This window comes from Eumetopias jubatus, unplaced genomic scaffold (assembly GCF_037043125.1).
Source record: "Eumetopias jubatus isolate StellerSeaLion01/CBP00866 unplaced genomic scaffold, mEumJub1_p1.0 scaffold_75, whole genome shotgun sequence".
NCBI lineage: Eukaryota > Metazoa > Chordata > Mammalia > Carnivora > Otariidae > Eumetopias > Eumetopias jubatus.
The window spans coordinates 565,321-581,859 of NW_028274881.1; the positions used below are offsets into that span (position 1 = coordinate 565,321).

Consider the following 16,539-nt stretch of genomic DNA (forward strand, 5'->3'; position numbering starts at 1 on the left):
ATCTTCCTGGAGTTCAAAGCCCCCACCCAGATCAGAATATCACAGATGCTATTTTCTGTGCCCCCACTGTTAAAATAGGCAAGAATGCTGGGAAATTTGTATTCTTGTTCAACCTTCATGATCCTACCTCATTGGTGCAGGAAAACACCTTCCTCACAGTAAAAACTTCACCCATACAAGGATGGCAATGGTTCCTTTGAAAAATATTTTTATCCTATTTGTGGTTAAGGTTTTCAAATTAACTCATCTTTCAAGTATTCCTATTGCTGATCTTCATCATTTACTCATGGAAAATAATCCTTCCTCCTGTTAAGATTAGTTTGTATTTTTTTAACAACTATTTGAGAGAGAGTGAGAGCTCAAGCACAAACAGGGGGAAGGGGCAGAGAGAGAGGGAGAAGCAGACTCCTGGCTGAGCAGGGAGCCTGAGCCAGGGATGGATCCCAGGACCCTGAGATCATGACCTGAGCCAAAGGCAGATGCTTAACCGACTGAGCCACCCAGGTGCCCTTAGTCTGTATTTTTAAGAATCATTAGATGTTAAACATTTGGAGCTACTTGTGAAGTGATCTGTTCAGTTTTCATTTCAGTCCAAAATTTGGGTTTGCTTTTTCCTTTTGTCCCTTTTTACCATTTCAGTATCATAAGGTAGATTTTTAATTTAGTAAACCTTTATGCTCCAGCAGTATGTAAATTTTCCCTTATGCTTTTCCTAAAAAAAAAAAGTAATTTTCCAGTAGTTTTCCAAACTCAATTTGGCAGGCTTATCAAAGCTTTTAGACGCTCAGCTTCCACAACTAAATGAGTATTTTTTTTCCTATTCATGATTTTCACCTAATTTTATTGATAACTCCATGTTTATAGGAGTATATACGAAGCCTTTGAGTTACATTTTCAAATAGTCCAAGACAGAGTTAATGAGTAATTCCAAAGATAAAAATCTGTTTATCAATATTTTTGTTTACCAATATTTTTAAATCTAGGAGCACTTATTTCATTGTATCTTAATACTCTGTAAAGTTAACTGGTTCAAGTTTTGATCTAGGTGGAAAACTGTTTTCATTACCATTATTCCCACTCTGGTCATTTGGTGCTTTAATCTGGTTAAGAAAATAGATGCTTAATTTATTTCTTAAACTTTTGTATCCTCCTATATCTAATTTTTCTTTTAACTAACACCACTCTTTTAGGAGGACTTTAGAGTAATGAGGCAAACGCAATCTTTTGTAGCCCTTTTGGAGATTTTGTAAACCTTTTATACATTTATGTTTACAAACAACAACACATTAATTGGCTTAGTATGCCCAAGTGGCACAGCTTCCTGTGCAGAAGTACCATACTGCTTTATATTGTATGCTTATATTCAGACATAAAAAGGAAATTTTAGGGAAACAGTGCAATTCACCTTCCACAGAAATTTGGTTTCCTGATTTTTCTTTTGCTTTCACTTTTTTAACCCAATAATAAAATTAGACAAGAAATCCCATTTCATGGAAATTTTTACTCCAAAAATTTTAACAATGCAGACATTACATTCAAGCAACTTATCTAGTTTTCATCAATTACATTAGCAATCATGAAATTACTTTGTATACTTTTTTATCTTACCCATCTTATCCAAAAATTCATGGAGGGCAACTTAACATATGCCTTTCCCCATTAAATAACATTTTTCATTAATTCTATAGTAACAGAAAAAAAGTAGTTAAATTTCCTCTTTGACAAAAAATTGGTACAGAACTTTTTAATATCTGCTACGGTCTCCTCTTTCAGATCGGTTTCCCCCATGACCTCCTCCGGAAGCCCCACAACTTGAGCTATCATATGACTCATGAGAAGGGTACACCCTATCCATAGAGGGTGGGAAGCCTCGTTCTTGTCTGCCACCATGCTCACGACTTATGTAGAGATCACTCCGGCTGCTTGAGTAACTTTCCCGACCTCCACAATATCCATCACGTGTGCTGCTATAATCATAGCGACTGCTTCGACCATAAGTCAGAGGGGGCCCACGTGCAGGCTGTGCACCACGGGAGCTACCTGTAAGGTCAATGATCAAGTAAAAAAACTAACTACATTACAATTTTTGTGGCATCGTTACCCCATGAACCTAATTTAAGTACTGTATTTGGAAGAAATATGTTTTTATTAATTTAAAAGGAAATGTAAATGTAACATGCATGTTTTATGTTAAATAATTTGAAGTAAATGTGCTGTCAGTTTCTGAAAATGGGCTGAAATTATGACCTTCATATTTTTCTTATATTCCATACTGTTAAACACTCTCCCTTGTTAGTTAAAAATGTTAAAATGATTTTGATAAGATGCCAATTTGATGAGACTGCCAATTTACCATTAAAAGTAACCTGTTAGTTTAAATGGCCTATTAAAAAAGTAATTCAAAGATCTTCAAACTAATAAAAGGCCATACTGTGGTTATGCCTTTAGAATTAGAAGTAACATTATATACTCAACAATCTGGCTTGTAAAATCTAATTGCATGAGTTTTAAGTAACAACTGAACTTTTTTAAATTTTTTTTATTAAAGATATTATTTATTTGAGAGAGAGAGAGAATGAGAGACAGAGAGCATGAGAGGGAAGAGGGTCAGAGGGAGCAGCAGACCCTCCGCTGAGCAGGGAGCCCGATGTGGGACTTGATCCCGGGACTCCAGGATCATGACCTGAGCCGAAGGCAGTCGCTTAACCAACTGAGCCACCCAGGTGCCCCACAACTGTACTCTTACCATAACTCTCATATGATTCTCTGTAAGAGTCTCCACTTGAAGGTTCAGAATAATCTCTATCACGACCACCACCATAGCCATCACGATCACTAAATTTAAAAAAAATAGGCATTAATGTAACAAGAAGTGTAAACAGCTATTTGATAAAAATTTAAATTTTCATAGTACCTATATCCTCTAGAGTAATGTTCATCCCGAGAACGCGAATGGCCATAGTAACGGTATGCATAGTCTCTAGATGGTGGAGCATAATTCTTGGTGTCTCGGGAACTTGGATAATCTCTGCTCGAATAACTCAAATAAAGCAGCAAATTTTAAAAGTGCAGTTTCTTATATCCAAAATATATATAAAAACCTCTGACAATAAAAAGTCTTTTTTCAACAGGCAGACTTGAATACGCTTTTCTATAAAGAAGATACACAAATGGCCAACAAGTATGTGAACAGATGCTCAATCAGTCATTAGGTAAAATTCAAATCAAAACACAAACTAGTCACTGCTTCACCCACCTATTATATTGGCTATAATTTAAAAAAAAAACAGAAAATATTAAGTGTTAGTAATGTAAAGAAATCAGAATCTGTATATTGATAATAAAAATGTATAATAAGTGCAGTTCTTGTGGGAAAGGCTGGTGGTTCCTTAAGAAATTACAGAATTACAATAGGACCCAAAAATTCCACACCTAAGTATATGCCCCAAAGAACTGAAAACAGGTATTTAAATATTTGCAGATCAATGTTCACAACATAATATGGTGGAAATATCCCAGACTGTTAATTGCATATACAAAGGAATATAAAAACCCATAAAAAAATCCATAGTAAGAATTCACGCTACAATGCATGTTTCTTGCAAACATTTGTGCTAAAGAAGCCAGACACAAAAAGTTAAAACGGTTTGATTCCATTAGTATAATCTATGCAGAATAGGTAAATCCAGAGACAGAACACAGATTGGTGTTTGTGAGGCCTTGGAAGCAGGTAGAGGTAACATTAAGGATTATCTGTGGATGATAACAGTGTTTTGGTACTACATAAAGATAGTAGTTGTTTAACACTGTAAATGTACTGTTACTGAATTATTAACCTTAAAATATTTAATTTTGTTAGTGAATTTCACTTCCACAAAAACAAAAATCCACTATAACTTAACAGTTTATATACTTTGTTTTCCTTTACCTATCTTTGGTATTGTAACCATCATCTCTTGGTGAAATATAGTCATCTCTCCGGGAAGACACTGGCGCTCTGCGTGAAGGACCTCTATAATTCTCTCTCCCATGTGATGGTGGCCCTTTAATTTAAAAATTCTTAAGTATCTCAATAACTTTTATAAAAAAGAAAAATTCAAAACACAGATTTCTTTCCACAATTCTTAAAGATTTCTCCCTTAAGATACTATTTATGATTATTTTTGTCTGCTTTTTACATATTCCTGAATGTCTCATCTTCTGGTATCTTCCCTCCCTATGTAAATTTTGCATAATCTTAAATTACCATCAGTATGTAAAAAAAAAACTTCTAAACATAAACAATTTCAGTAGCTACTTCCACCAATTCAATGATTCAATCTGCCTCTTTACTTTCACTTCTCAGCTTTTCTTCTCTATTTGTCAATGTCTTACTAAGTCCATCCCTTGTCCAGGTTACTTCCGAGTCCATTAGACATGCTTGAGCTGTTCAATATACTCTCCATTATAATGGTCCCACTGCAGCCAAACTATTCTTTTCCATATTCAATAGGCTGGCAGTGACGTCCCATGCTAGTTAAAATGTTTCAATTGCTCCCCAAAGATCACAGTACTTATTAAGCTATCACAATTTAGTGTCAAACTTTTTTCCCATTTACCTTATGTCTTTTCATAACTTTTGTAAGTTTCAAGATTCCCTGTATATTTTGTCTTTTACCCTTGTATACATGCGAACACCATCAAGAATCACTATCAAGAATACTTCCTTATTGTTACAAGTATTAACACAGCAAAGGGATTTATAAGTCACTTTAACGTAATAATTACCCCATTATTCATCACTTTCCTTTGTCTTCTATACAGCCACCTCATTCTAATTAAACATGTTTATTTTATACATCCTTGTTTTTTTTTAAAGTTTTTATTTATTCATGAGAGACACGGAGAGAGAGAGAAGCAGAGGGAGAAGCAGGCTCCCAAGGAGCAGGGAGCCCGATGAGGGACTCGATCCCAGGACCCTGGCATCATGACCTGAGCCGAAGGCAGACGCTTAACCATCCGAGCCACCCAGGCGCCGTTTTCTTTTTTCTTAAAACAATCTCTCTGCTGCATGAAACGAACTGTGCCTCTTCCTGCTTTCATTATTGTCATCATTTTCTATTTACTGCCCCCAACTGCAAAACTTCTAGTACCTTGTATACATGATGTACCTACCCTGCTTTCTCTACCACTCTGCTCATTTACAATGCTGTTTTCCTTTAATTCCTAAATGTTCCTGGTATCACCTAAATATTTCCCATGGCTTTCTATATTCCACTGTTCCTTCATGGCCAGTGTTTCTCAAAAAGCTTAAACAAGAAATTCACATAGAGTGAATCATTCAGTCATTAAAACTGCTCCAGCTGAAAGATATTATTCTTTCCTTTATTTCTTTTTATCTTCATACTGTTCATGAGTATTAACATGCAAAACCTTCAAACTGTTTACTAACGGAAATACATAGGTATCTTTTTTCTGCTAAAAAAAAGTATTGATTTCAATTCACCCCACTCACACCAACAATGTTATCTTTCCTTCGGGCATTAGATGCCAAATTCTTTACATATATTTTCTAATTTATCATACCAAGTGGCTTAGTTTTGTAATGATGGCAGTGATGATGTCTAGTGTTTTATTAGCAATACTGTTTAAGAGGTAATTTGGGAAAGTAATGTACCCCTTCCTAGATATGCAACTTTCTCCCATATGTAATGTTATCTTCACATGCTAAGTAAATTATTCCTAGTTCCTAGAATTAAGCCCTCACCCTCCAATTTTTTTTCTCCTAATTCTTTCATTGGAAACGTGTAGGCTTCTTCTGTATTTAAGACAACAGCAAATTACACTTAGCTTTGTGAAAGGTAAATTTGATAATGTCAACTTCTACCATAAGATTTAAAGAGCAATGTCGAATTAAAAGAACTGAAGTTTTCATTCTCTAAATCTGAAGATATAGTGTTTATTTCTTCACTAAGACGTTCTTTACCCTCTTGATTCCTACTCTGTTCAATCCAAGATCTTACACCTTCTCAAAGTTATCTGTTCTTATATTTGATGCTACTCACCTCTTGCGTTCTTTAAATTCTCTCAAGTATTTTCAGTTCCCTAAGGATTGTTATCTTACAGTTTAAATCATCTCTCCATCAAACTTGGTGGTGAACTTTTATCTTCCACATATGACATAACTAAATTACAATAGCTTCATAAATATATGCACTCCTATGATTTCCAATTTAGATTATTTAAAGTTTATAAGTCTATTTATTTATTAAATTTTATTAAGTCTATCAAGCCTTGTTTAAATAACCAAAACCCACAGTGATCTCTGTTCATCTAGATAACAAAATATTTTCTATTTCTTTATCATGAATACTTAATATTAGATATTTCCTTCCTAATGAGAGAATTCTTGGAAGTAAAGAATGTATCTCACATGTATTTATATATTTCTTAGTATTCTCACAAAATGAAAAGAATGCCTTGCACATAATTATGATTTTAAAACTGAACTTTCTAGTAAGTTTTAGATTAGGACATCACTAGCGCACATACTTTCAAAGAACTCATGCTGAGATTAAGTGTGTATCCATCATCATCTGCATTTAAATCAGATCTTTTTAGTAAAGCACCATCATGGTCCAAACACAGAAAGAAAAAACAATATGGCAAGTTGCATTTATTGTTTATAAACTAATTAATGACTAATAAACCCGGTGATCAAAATACACAGCTACGCTACACATCAAAATATTCTCATAGGACATTGTGATTTTCAAGAATATCTTGATCTTGAAATCATGCAAAAAACAAACAAACAAACAAAAAACCTGCTGACCAAAGCATGTTATACCAGGAACTTTAAAAAATGAAGAGGGGTTCTACAACAAATGTAGACTTAATAGGAATGCTTTTCCCCACTGTTTGTTAATCACCTACTACACCTATAATTAGAAGCTGAAGAATTAGATCCTAACCAAAAATAAGCAGTGATCCATAAATACACCCATATACTTTATTTTCCATTGCGCTTCTTGAAATCAACTTCTTAAAATAGATGATTTTCATTCAGAAGGATTCACAGCATTACCTCTTCCTCCAATTCCTCTGTTGCTACGCCCGGGAGCAGAAGGAGCAGATCTTTTAGGAGGAGGACCTCCACTTCTTGAAGATGGGCCTCTTTTAACTGGAAAGCGTCCCTTGGAAGAACTCACGTTGAGGTTAAGAGTACATTCTCCAACATCTGTGTTTAAATGAAATCTTTTTAGGAAAGTACAATCAACATTTTTTAAATGATGAAGGTTCATTGTTTAAAAATCTTTACTAAACAATGTTATGGTCTTAAGGATTCAGATTTGTATAAATAACCTTGTTTTCTTACATGATATACATAAATACAAATCAAAGGCTTATTGTGAAAGTTATTTTGGAAAACCTAGAAAAACTCAAGAAGCATTTTATATTCACATTAATGAGACACATTTGGGAAAAACTGAAGGGGTGGGGAAAAATGGTAAATAATTGCTCAAGTAATCCTCATGTGAAGAAATCTACTTTAAAATCATATAATACATAGGCACAAATCAAAATATTTTTAAAAATCTAAAGGAGAAGATACATCAAAAACTCATTACCTGAAAGTGTTAACACATACAATTCTTACAATGCACTTAATAGTCAACAAAAATTTATGTTATGTTCAATTTTACTGGTATTTTAAGAAATGCATATTAAATCATTAAAAATCATTTTACTTTTCTAAACTAGAAAAACGTTTAGATATATTCCCATTCCTTGGTATTGTCATAGGTTAAAAAAATGAGTATTCTTATACACGGCAGAAATAGGTAAAATTTTTTCAGTATCAGCTTCGTGAATAAAACAAAATTGCTTCTAAATGGGACAAATCTGAGGCGCCTAGGTGGCTCAGTCCTTAAGTGTCTGCCTTCGGCTCAGGTCATGGTCCCAGGGTCCTGGGATCGAACCCCGCACAGGGCTCCCTGCTCAGCAAGGAGCCTGCTTCTCCCTCCCCCACTACCCCTGCTTGTGTTCCCTCTCTCGCTGTGTCTCTCTGTTTCAAATAAATGAAACAAAATCTTAAAAAAATTAAAATAAATGGGACAAATCTTACAATTCTACTTTAGGAGACAATTTCCTAAATATCACACTGATTTTCAAGAACAGAATCTAAACGTTTGATTTTTAAGGACCGGTTAACAGAAGGAACAAAGTTTATTCAACACACAGGAAGTGACCCCATTTCATACTGAGTAAAAAGTCTTCTCTGAAAAGTTCATAAATAGCATTTTCAATGACTCATTCTCCCTCCAACACACACAACAAAGATAAATTCGTATTTGTGTAGCAGTGGCTTTTAACCTTTCTCTGAGTAAAGACATCTTCCAAAATCTAAAGAAAGCTCTAGATATTTCCCCAAATGCAAGTTTCACTAACAAGAGACCAAGGCAGAAAACCTTCGCATTGATGTTTGCACAAACATATATGGAAAACAAATCCTGCAGTCTGAATTTAGTTTGAAATTTATGCCATTTCACTGCAAGGTTATATTTTTGCACACTATTTCAAGCATTTTAGAACTATAATTCCTTAGCCTTTAGAAAATAACATAATAAAAAGAAAAAAGGAAAGAAAAAAGAAAAAATGTGATAAAATAACACTGTAAAGGAAATATCTATGGAAATATAAATAATCTGAAAAAATCATCTAATAAACAAATTTTCAAAGGAAGCATTACATTCAGTTAAATGAATACACTGATTTTAAATGATTAGGTATACATTTCTAAGGCAAGAATTTCTCTAAATTATCCTTTTGTAAAAATCATAAATTATTGGTCTGGATAATTATTGTAAATTTTCAACTCATCAGTTAGGTCTTGGCAAATGGCAATAAATACAATGATAACAAAACTGAGAAACCAAATTTGTGAGGCCATGTTTTGTCTGAATGGCTGAAGACAAATACAGCAATAAATGTCATGTTTTCATCATTAAAAAAGAGTAGTATTTCAATTATGATTGTTAATTCCTCATCTAATGAATCTTAGTTTATTATGCTCATAAAAGATGTAAATAAATACTGATGTATTTCCATACATTCAAACTTACTGTTTTCCAGTGTTCCATCCTTATATTTTAAAACATTACCCAAGTGTCCTCCACATGAGGAACGCCCTCTTGCTCCTCCACTTCCTCCTCTTCCACATCTCACACTTCTTGAATGGCCTCCGTTTCTTGGATGAGGTGGTGGCTTCCATCTTCCACCACTTTCAAAAGATAGTTTGTTGGCTTGCTCCACTTTAATTGTTTTTCCATCCAAAGACTAAAGACATTAAGTAGAATATCGGTAACATTACACCAATTTAACAAATTTTACAAATCTACTCATTACTGAAACTAAAATCAAGTTCAAATAAGAAAATAATGACCAGGTCCTTCACCTGCCAAATATGAGACATTTAACTAATAATTGCCTTCCATTAAGTCATCCAATACAACTGTATTATTAAAACTTCTTGAAATACCATCCAGCATCAAAAAGAAGAGCTCTCACATTTCATGAAAATATACATTTTCTAATGTATAACTCACTTTATTTTTGGATTTCTAGCATTTAAATTTTCCAGTGTCCCGAAGGTATATAAAACAATGTGTACTGTCATTTAGAAAAAAAGTTACTATTACTTATTCAAAATGATTGTTTATATTCTGTACAACTTTTTGGTATCTGTTCTGCTAAAAATTAAAAGGAAATAATCCTAATATGATTGCAGCTGTATTTACCGTAGTTATATTAACTTTCTTTGCTTTTCTCTTTTAATAGAACATTTATTTGGTCTTTAATATTTTGCCATACTCTGTTCTTACCCAGCTTTGCTTTAAACATGTTCCTAGAAAACAACTTTTTAATATAGTACTTATTCTCATTTTTCAAATTAAATTTCTTAACTTCCCGAAAATTTCAGAATTGTTTATCTTTCACAGGGGCCAACACGATTTTTAATAACATAACTTTTAATAATTATCCCACATAAAACATTCTGGTCATTTTGTGTTACATACAGAAAAGAGTCTTAAATCCTAAATTCCTACCAAGACTTCTGGTAGGTATGGGCCCTAGGCCAATAGAAATAGCCACAAATAGCAGTCCCCACACCAGGGACTCATTCGGTATTTCTGGGTCCAAAATATTTCCTGCAAAGTTATTCATGGCTGCTTCCTTTATAAAACGCAGGATTCAGCTAACACCTCTTGATCTTCATGGATAAAAACACTGTCCACTACCCGTACAAGTTCTAACTAGATTACTAACTTTATTTCTTATCAAAGTTCTTGTACTAACCATATTAATTCTTATTTAAAGAGTTCTTATCTTTCATCCTCAAATACAAGAAAACAGGTACTTTGATTTACAACCATCACTCAGTTGCTTTATCAAAGGCTAATACCTAAGCACTCAATAAAACGTCTGCTGAAAAAAATTAGAAATAAAGTCTATACAAACTCACGGCCTTGTTCTTAAAAACCAGAACACAAAAGAATCATCAATTGCTTTAAATAATTTACCTCTGTACACAACACAAAAACCTCAGCCAAATCCAACTTCTACATGCTAACAATCATAAAATATAAAAGCAAAGTAAAAAAAGGTCAGTATGTCGTGATAGCCTGCTTTGTACCAGAAACCAATCTACAAGGGAAAAAAGAAAACTAACATATGTATTCCACACTGTGAACTTAAGAAGTCCTGCTAATAATTTAAAAATGAACGTAATCAATACAATAAAAATAAAATAAATTAAAAAATAAAATAACTGAAAAGTTTATAAAATGAACTTAATTTATAGTATTATGAGTATAAAAAGATACTACCTACAGATAAGAGATAAAATTTTGGAGTAAATATGCAATTTGAGTTTTTGAAGCTGAAAATGCTAGGGCTGACCCAGGTCTTGACCAGTCCAAAAAATACTGGGAATAGCTTAAAGAATAATAAAGCCATAAAACAGATTAGGATAATCTAAGAAATGAAGAAACCAAAACTTCTAGAATGGAGTGACCTGGAGTGCGATAAAGTATTCAGTATTTTAACAGAATCACTGAAAAACTTAAAAGTATATAGAAGACACGTAACTACTGGATTTTAAGGTCCAGAAAGAAAAAGAGTATCTGCTTTATTCATTAGTACATTAAAATCTGGATCAAAATAAACCCTCAACCACTATAATAAAATAATCACGTACCAAATTTACAAAAAATACTGGTAACTGAATGAAAACTTACTAAAGAAAGAAGAGCAAGATTAGGTGCAGGTGACCAGATAATTATTTTGATCACCACATCAACAGTTTACTCATTATTATTTTTTTTCCTCAAGAATTGAATGCCTGTATGAATGTAAAGTTTCTGCTCAAGTATTAACTTTTTCAAGAATTGTTTTCCCCAAAAAACAGGAATTAATCTTTCCTATTTGTCTTCCTAAGCTTTTATGCTACAGAAACACTTCCATGAATTTCAATAGCTTTTTCTGTTGTATTATTTTGTGCAGGTGTTTTTTTTTTTTTTTCAATTTTAAATCCTGGAATACTAACATAGAAATACATTAACATACACCGCTAAAGCTAATGTTCATTTCACTCCTTCCAACCACGCTCTCCAGTATTCATGTAACAAAAAGAAGGGTGACAACTAAAGAATTTTGGCATATGCATTATGTGTCGTAAAATACTAGAAAAATAAAAACAATCTAAAAATACTATTCAATGAACAACAGAGCTGGAAAATTTTTAAGAGACTCTCTTACCTTCCAATTCATATCTTTGGCAGCATGTTTAGCATCAGCAGGGCTCTCAAATGTAATAAAATCAAAGCCTCTGGACTTATTTGTTTCCCGATCCTTCATCAGAAGAACTGTAGTGCATGTAAAAATTTAATTGGATGTTACATAAAAGTGAACCTTCTTAATATTTTGAAAATTACCAATCCATCCTTGGATGATTTTTTGAAGTCCTTTTTAACTTAACTGATATCCTGGATAGAACAGTAAAAAAAATTTGCAAGTTATTTTAAAATCTTTACATTTTACATCATTATGAGTTGCTAAAAATTAACAGTGAGGAACTCTACAGTTAGCCTATCTTATCCCTTTTCAAAAGCCTACCTCCACAATATACATATTTTATTTATTTGCTCTTCCTTTTTCCCCTTCCCAATAGTAAGAGACTTGTAGGTGTACCCTTTCATTCATTGCTATTATGCTATCCCGATATATAACACAAATACTAATATATTAAAAAAAGGTGCTCAAGAAAGTTTCAAAAACAGAAAAATAATTTTAGCTTAGCTGTTCAATTATATATATTTAATATAATTTACTTTGAACATTTACATAGATGTTGGTTTCAAAATTTACCTTCCACTATGTGACCATATTTCGCAAATACTGCTTCAAGAGTCTTTTCATTAGTCTCGATACTGAGGCCTCCTATAAACAGCTTCCCAGGTGTATCTGCTTCTAACATTTTGCTGTTAAATGCTTGAAAACATATACACATTGCAAAAAATAAATTATAAGCCAAAAAGTTGTATTTTATCAGTGTATGTGAAATTTAGGTGAAATACCGTACATAAGCTCTGTTTTGTTTCTTAAAATGAAACTTGGGTGTCTGCTAGTCTCAGTCAATAGAGCATGTTACACTTGAAAAAAAAAAAGATTTTACTTAATTATTTGACAGAGACAGAGCAAGAAAGGGAACACAGGGGGAGTGGGAGAGGGAGAGGCAGGCTTCTCGCCCAGCCAGGAGCCGGATGCGGGGGTCGATCCAGGACCCTGGCATCATGAGCTGAGATGAAGGCAGATGCTTAACGACTGCGCCACCTAGGCGCCTCTAGAGCATGTACTCTTGATGTCAGAGTCATGAGTTCCAGCCCCACACTGGGTGTAGAGATTACTCAAAAATAAATAAAAACTTAAAAATGAATGCCTGGGCAGTTCAGTCGCTTAAGCAGCCGACTCTGTATTTTCCCTCAAGTCATGATCTCAGGTTCTGGCATCGAGGCTCATCCCTCCGCTTCCTCCCGCAACTATCTCCCCTCAACATGCTTAAGATTCTCTCCTCCTTTCCCTCTGTCCCTCCCCCCTTAGAAAGAAATGGAATTTGTAACCTAAAGAGCAAAATGTGCAGTGGCTTAACAAGAAAAATGCTCCACTATCTACAGACATCTGATAAAACCTTGGGTGCAGTATGCAGGCTTCGCTTTTAAAAAATAGTGTGGATTTCTTTAAAGACTTTACTATTTATTTTATTTTATTTGAGAGAGAGAGGGCAGGGAAGAAAAGAAACACAAGCAGGGGAAGCAAGAGAGGGAGAAGCAGGCTCCCCGCTGAGTTAGGAGCTCCACGGGGGACTCCATCACAGGACCTGAGCCGAAGGGAGGCGCTTAACCAACTGAGCCACCTAGGTGCCCATAGTGTGGATTATTTTAAAACCAAAAAAAAAAAAAAATGCATTTCTGTATCTAAGTTAACATTTTAAGTTTTCTTAAGTGCACATAAATACGTTAATTTTATTTAGTTTCCCCTCGCCCCTCTTTCCATTTATCTTGGTCACATATCAAATAGTCTTTCCTTATAGTAATGTCTCTCTCAAAAGATTTTTAAAATGCTAAGTCATAAAATTAAGGTACGAATTAAAACCTTCGTTAACGGAATTTAAGCCGCGATTATATAGAGAGAAAAGACTTTAGCAAACATTGGCTAAAGCAATTGTGAGATTTTTACCGGATGCTAAAAATTTGAGAATCCTGTGAGGTGAATCAATATTTGGTATCTGATCAGTAAAGTAGAAGTTTGTACTCACAGCGGTTAAATAGTGTGCATATATTTTTCAGTTACCCCCGCATTCAGAGAGAAAACTCGTTACAAAAAAAAAAAAAATTCCACATGAATCAAAATGTCGCGCTGGCTATATATCCGACAAACAATCCGCGAGGACGCGCCATAATACAACCGAGAAAAGCCAAGTTAAAACAACAAAACATGTACATCAGGTCATTAAAAAAGCTTCTCAGCCCGACTATAGGGTTCTCTATAGTCGCACATTCCGTCTCAAACTAACATCCATGCATTTTTAACTCATCTCCCCACCATTCACGAACAAACCTCGAGAACTTCACGGACTTTCCACGGCGGCTGCAGGAACACATTGCCGAGCGAATGAAAACCGAAAACGTACTTTCCAATAAAAAGACACCTAACTCCTCTAGATATTCTATGCACATATATTTTTAACTTACATAATGTGTTCTTAAGATACACTGAAAACGCCTGAGAGAAAAATCAAAGTCTGAATTACCACAATTTATCAATTTATAAGACATGATATAGCACTGGCTATTTTTCCTGAGGTATAAATTTGTCTTTCGTCCCTAAAACCCCGAATTCCTCACCTTTTTTATCTCCAGCTCACCTAACGGCTCGCCTCAACCCTCCGCTAAGCGACCACCAGCTCATCTGACCGCTGAGAACAACTGCGCAACCAATTTAACCACGCTAAGGAACCCGGATGTGACTGGATGACGAGCCGCAGAGGAAGTAGGGAATAAGGAGGGTGGGTAACGTGGAAGAGGAGGGAGCCGAGAAACTCCTGAAGGAAAAGCCTGAGGAAAGACAGAAAGAAAAAATGTATTTTCTACTTCCCTTTTATTATTTACTTCTTCCAGTTAAAGTAATCCATGTAAAGGAGAAACTAAATTTTTCCTATCAAATAATCATCCTTATCATTGTCTCAAATATTGGCAGTACACTATCACATGGCGTCTGGTAAAATTTTTAACACTGAAAAGAAAAAAATGATAACAGTGATGAAAAATATAGTAAGAGAAAGGAATAAAAATAGTAACAGTATTTAAGATTTCAAAGCTTCAGTATCTTTGAACTTCACGGATTTGAAAAATGTCATCTTCAATTATCCTCAATAAGTATATACATGTAATGTGTGACCAAACATCTAAAATTAAGAAAAACAACAAATCCCTGAGCTCAGTTTTTCTGACCTCAATCTCTGTGTAATAAACACAATCCTTAATAAATAATTATATGTGGTGAAATGAATTCCTATTCCTGAAAAAAATACTGTTATTAGCTGAGATTATTCCTTCAATTATTCCTTTTAGGAATTCACTTGCAAAATGCAACCTGAGGGAACACACTCAAATAACTACAGAATAAAACTAAAACTTATTTTTGTGAAATACTCTAGAATTTGTCAACACGTAATTTTTTACTTTTTTTTTTTTTTTTACTTCAGTACTTTCACTAATAGTGTGCCTTAAAAAGCAATAGAAAGGAATGACAAAACACCAACACACATGACTGGAGTGGAGAGTAAATTAACAATAGAAAAAAATTAAAAAGAATTATAAAATCTTTGCCATCCTCTTGTAATAATTTATCTCATTTCAAAATGAGATGGCAGATGATTTAAAAAACATAATATTTCAAGAATTATCCAAGAAGAAATAGAAATCCTGAGATAATTATTTCATCGTGAATTCTAAGGGCTAGTCTGAAAAATTTATGCTGTTGATAAATGGAAATAAACACACACACATACATACAATTTTTATAGTATTTTGCTTTTCATATAACTCAGGTGACAAAATCTAAGTATGTCAATTCATTTTACAAACATAACCTCTAAAAATAAGACAAAAGAACAATATGATAATACAAATTATAAATTATGTCAACATAGACATAATTTGTATTTATCTCAAAATTTAGAACTTAAATGATACTATAGATACCAATTTCAGTGCTCATATCTATTTTAAGAAACTTATGTCTGCTAATTTTTATAATATTTCTCAATTATGAAGTACTGAGAATTTTGATGTGTACTATTATAATGAATATACTGTGGATTATATTTGGACCAAAACCTTAATTTCTCATTTCAGTATTTTTCCTTCAGGTAAAACCCGCCAATGAATTTATGCACAAAAGGTAAAGTTATTTTTATACCTATATATTATTTTAGAAAATTGTTTTTAATGACAGATTGGTAAACCATTATTTTTTTTTAAGATTTTATTTATTTATTTGATAGACAGAGACACAGCGAGAGAGGGAACACAAGCAGGGGGAGTGGGAGAGGGAGAAGCAGGCTTCCTGTGGAGCAGGGAGCCCGATGCAGGGCTCGATCCCGTGATCCTGGGATCATGACCTGAGCCGAAGGCAGACGCTTAACAACTGAGCCAACCAGCTGCCCCTTGGTAACCATTCTAACATTATATCCCCACATGTATTATATTCTTACCAGAAATACATTAATTTTCCCATAGCCAGATCAACATTAACAATTACTTTTTTCTCATTTTGTATAGTTAATATGTGCCCTTTCTTGGAGAAATGGATTTTATTCATGAGTTTTACTAATAATGCTATAAGTAATTAAATAATGTATCACTACCAATTGATAATTAATACAAATGAACAACTACTATATAATGCAGTGAAAGGACCTCATTGGGAAAGCACACA

At 33.8% G+C, this 16,539-nt stretch overlaps 1 protein-coding gene across 1 annotated transcript; it reads right to left on the bottom strand.

Annotated features, from left to right (window-relative positions):
• Window positions 1-1,744: 1,744 nt before the first annotated feature.
• LOC148161751 (RNA-binding motif protein, X chromosome-like) lies at window positions 1,745-12,517 on the bottom strand. The gene is made up of 8 exons (XM_088020584.1): window positions 12,409-12,517; window positions 11,800-11,906; window positions 9,144-9,318; window positions 7,067-7,219; window positions 3,929-4,043; window positions 2,915-3,040; window positions 2,747-2,835; window positions 1,745-2,040 (listed from the first exon to the last, which is right to left on the bottom strand). Exons 1-8 carry the CDS (start codon window positions 12,515-12,517, stop codon window positions 1,745-1,747), a joined length of 1,170 nt encoding a protein of 389 aa, XP_087876710.1.
• Window positions 12,518-16,539: the final 4,022 nt, after the last annotated feature.

What these genes read in the sequence shown, in the direction of transcription:
- LOC148161751 (XM_088020584.1), bottom strand. Translation starts at nt 12,517, where the DNA reads ATGTTAGAAGCAGATACACCTGGGAAGCTGTTTATAGGAGGCCTCAGT. An exon ending in CTCATGTGGAGGACACTTGG is followed by an intron (nt 7,220 to 9,143) that starts GTAATGTTTTAA and finishes ATTTAAACACAG; the next exon opens with ATGTTGGAGAATGTACTCTT. An exon ending in GGTTACAATACCAAAGATAG is followed by an intron (nt 3,041 to 3,928) that starts GTAAAGGAAAAC and finishes GCTTTATTTGAG; the next exon opens with TTATTCGAGCAGAGATTATC.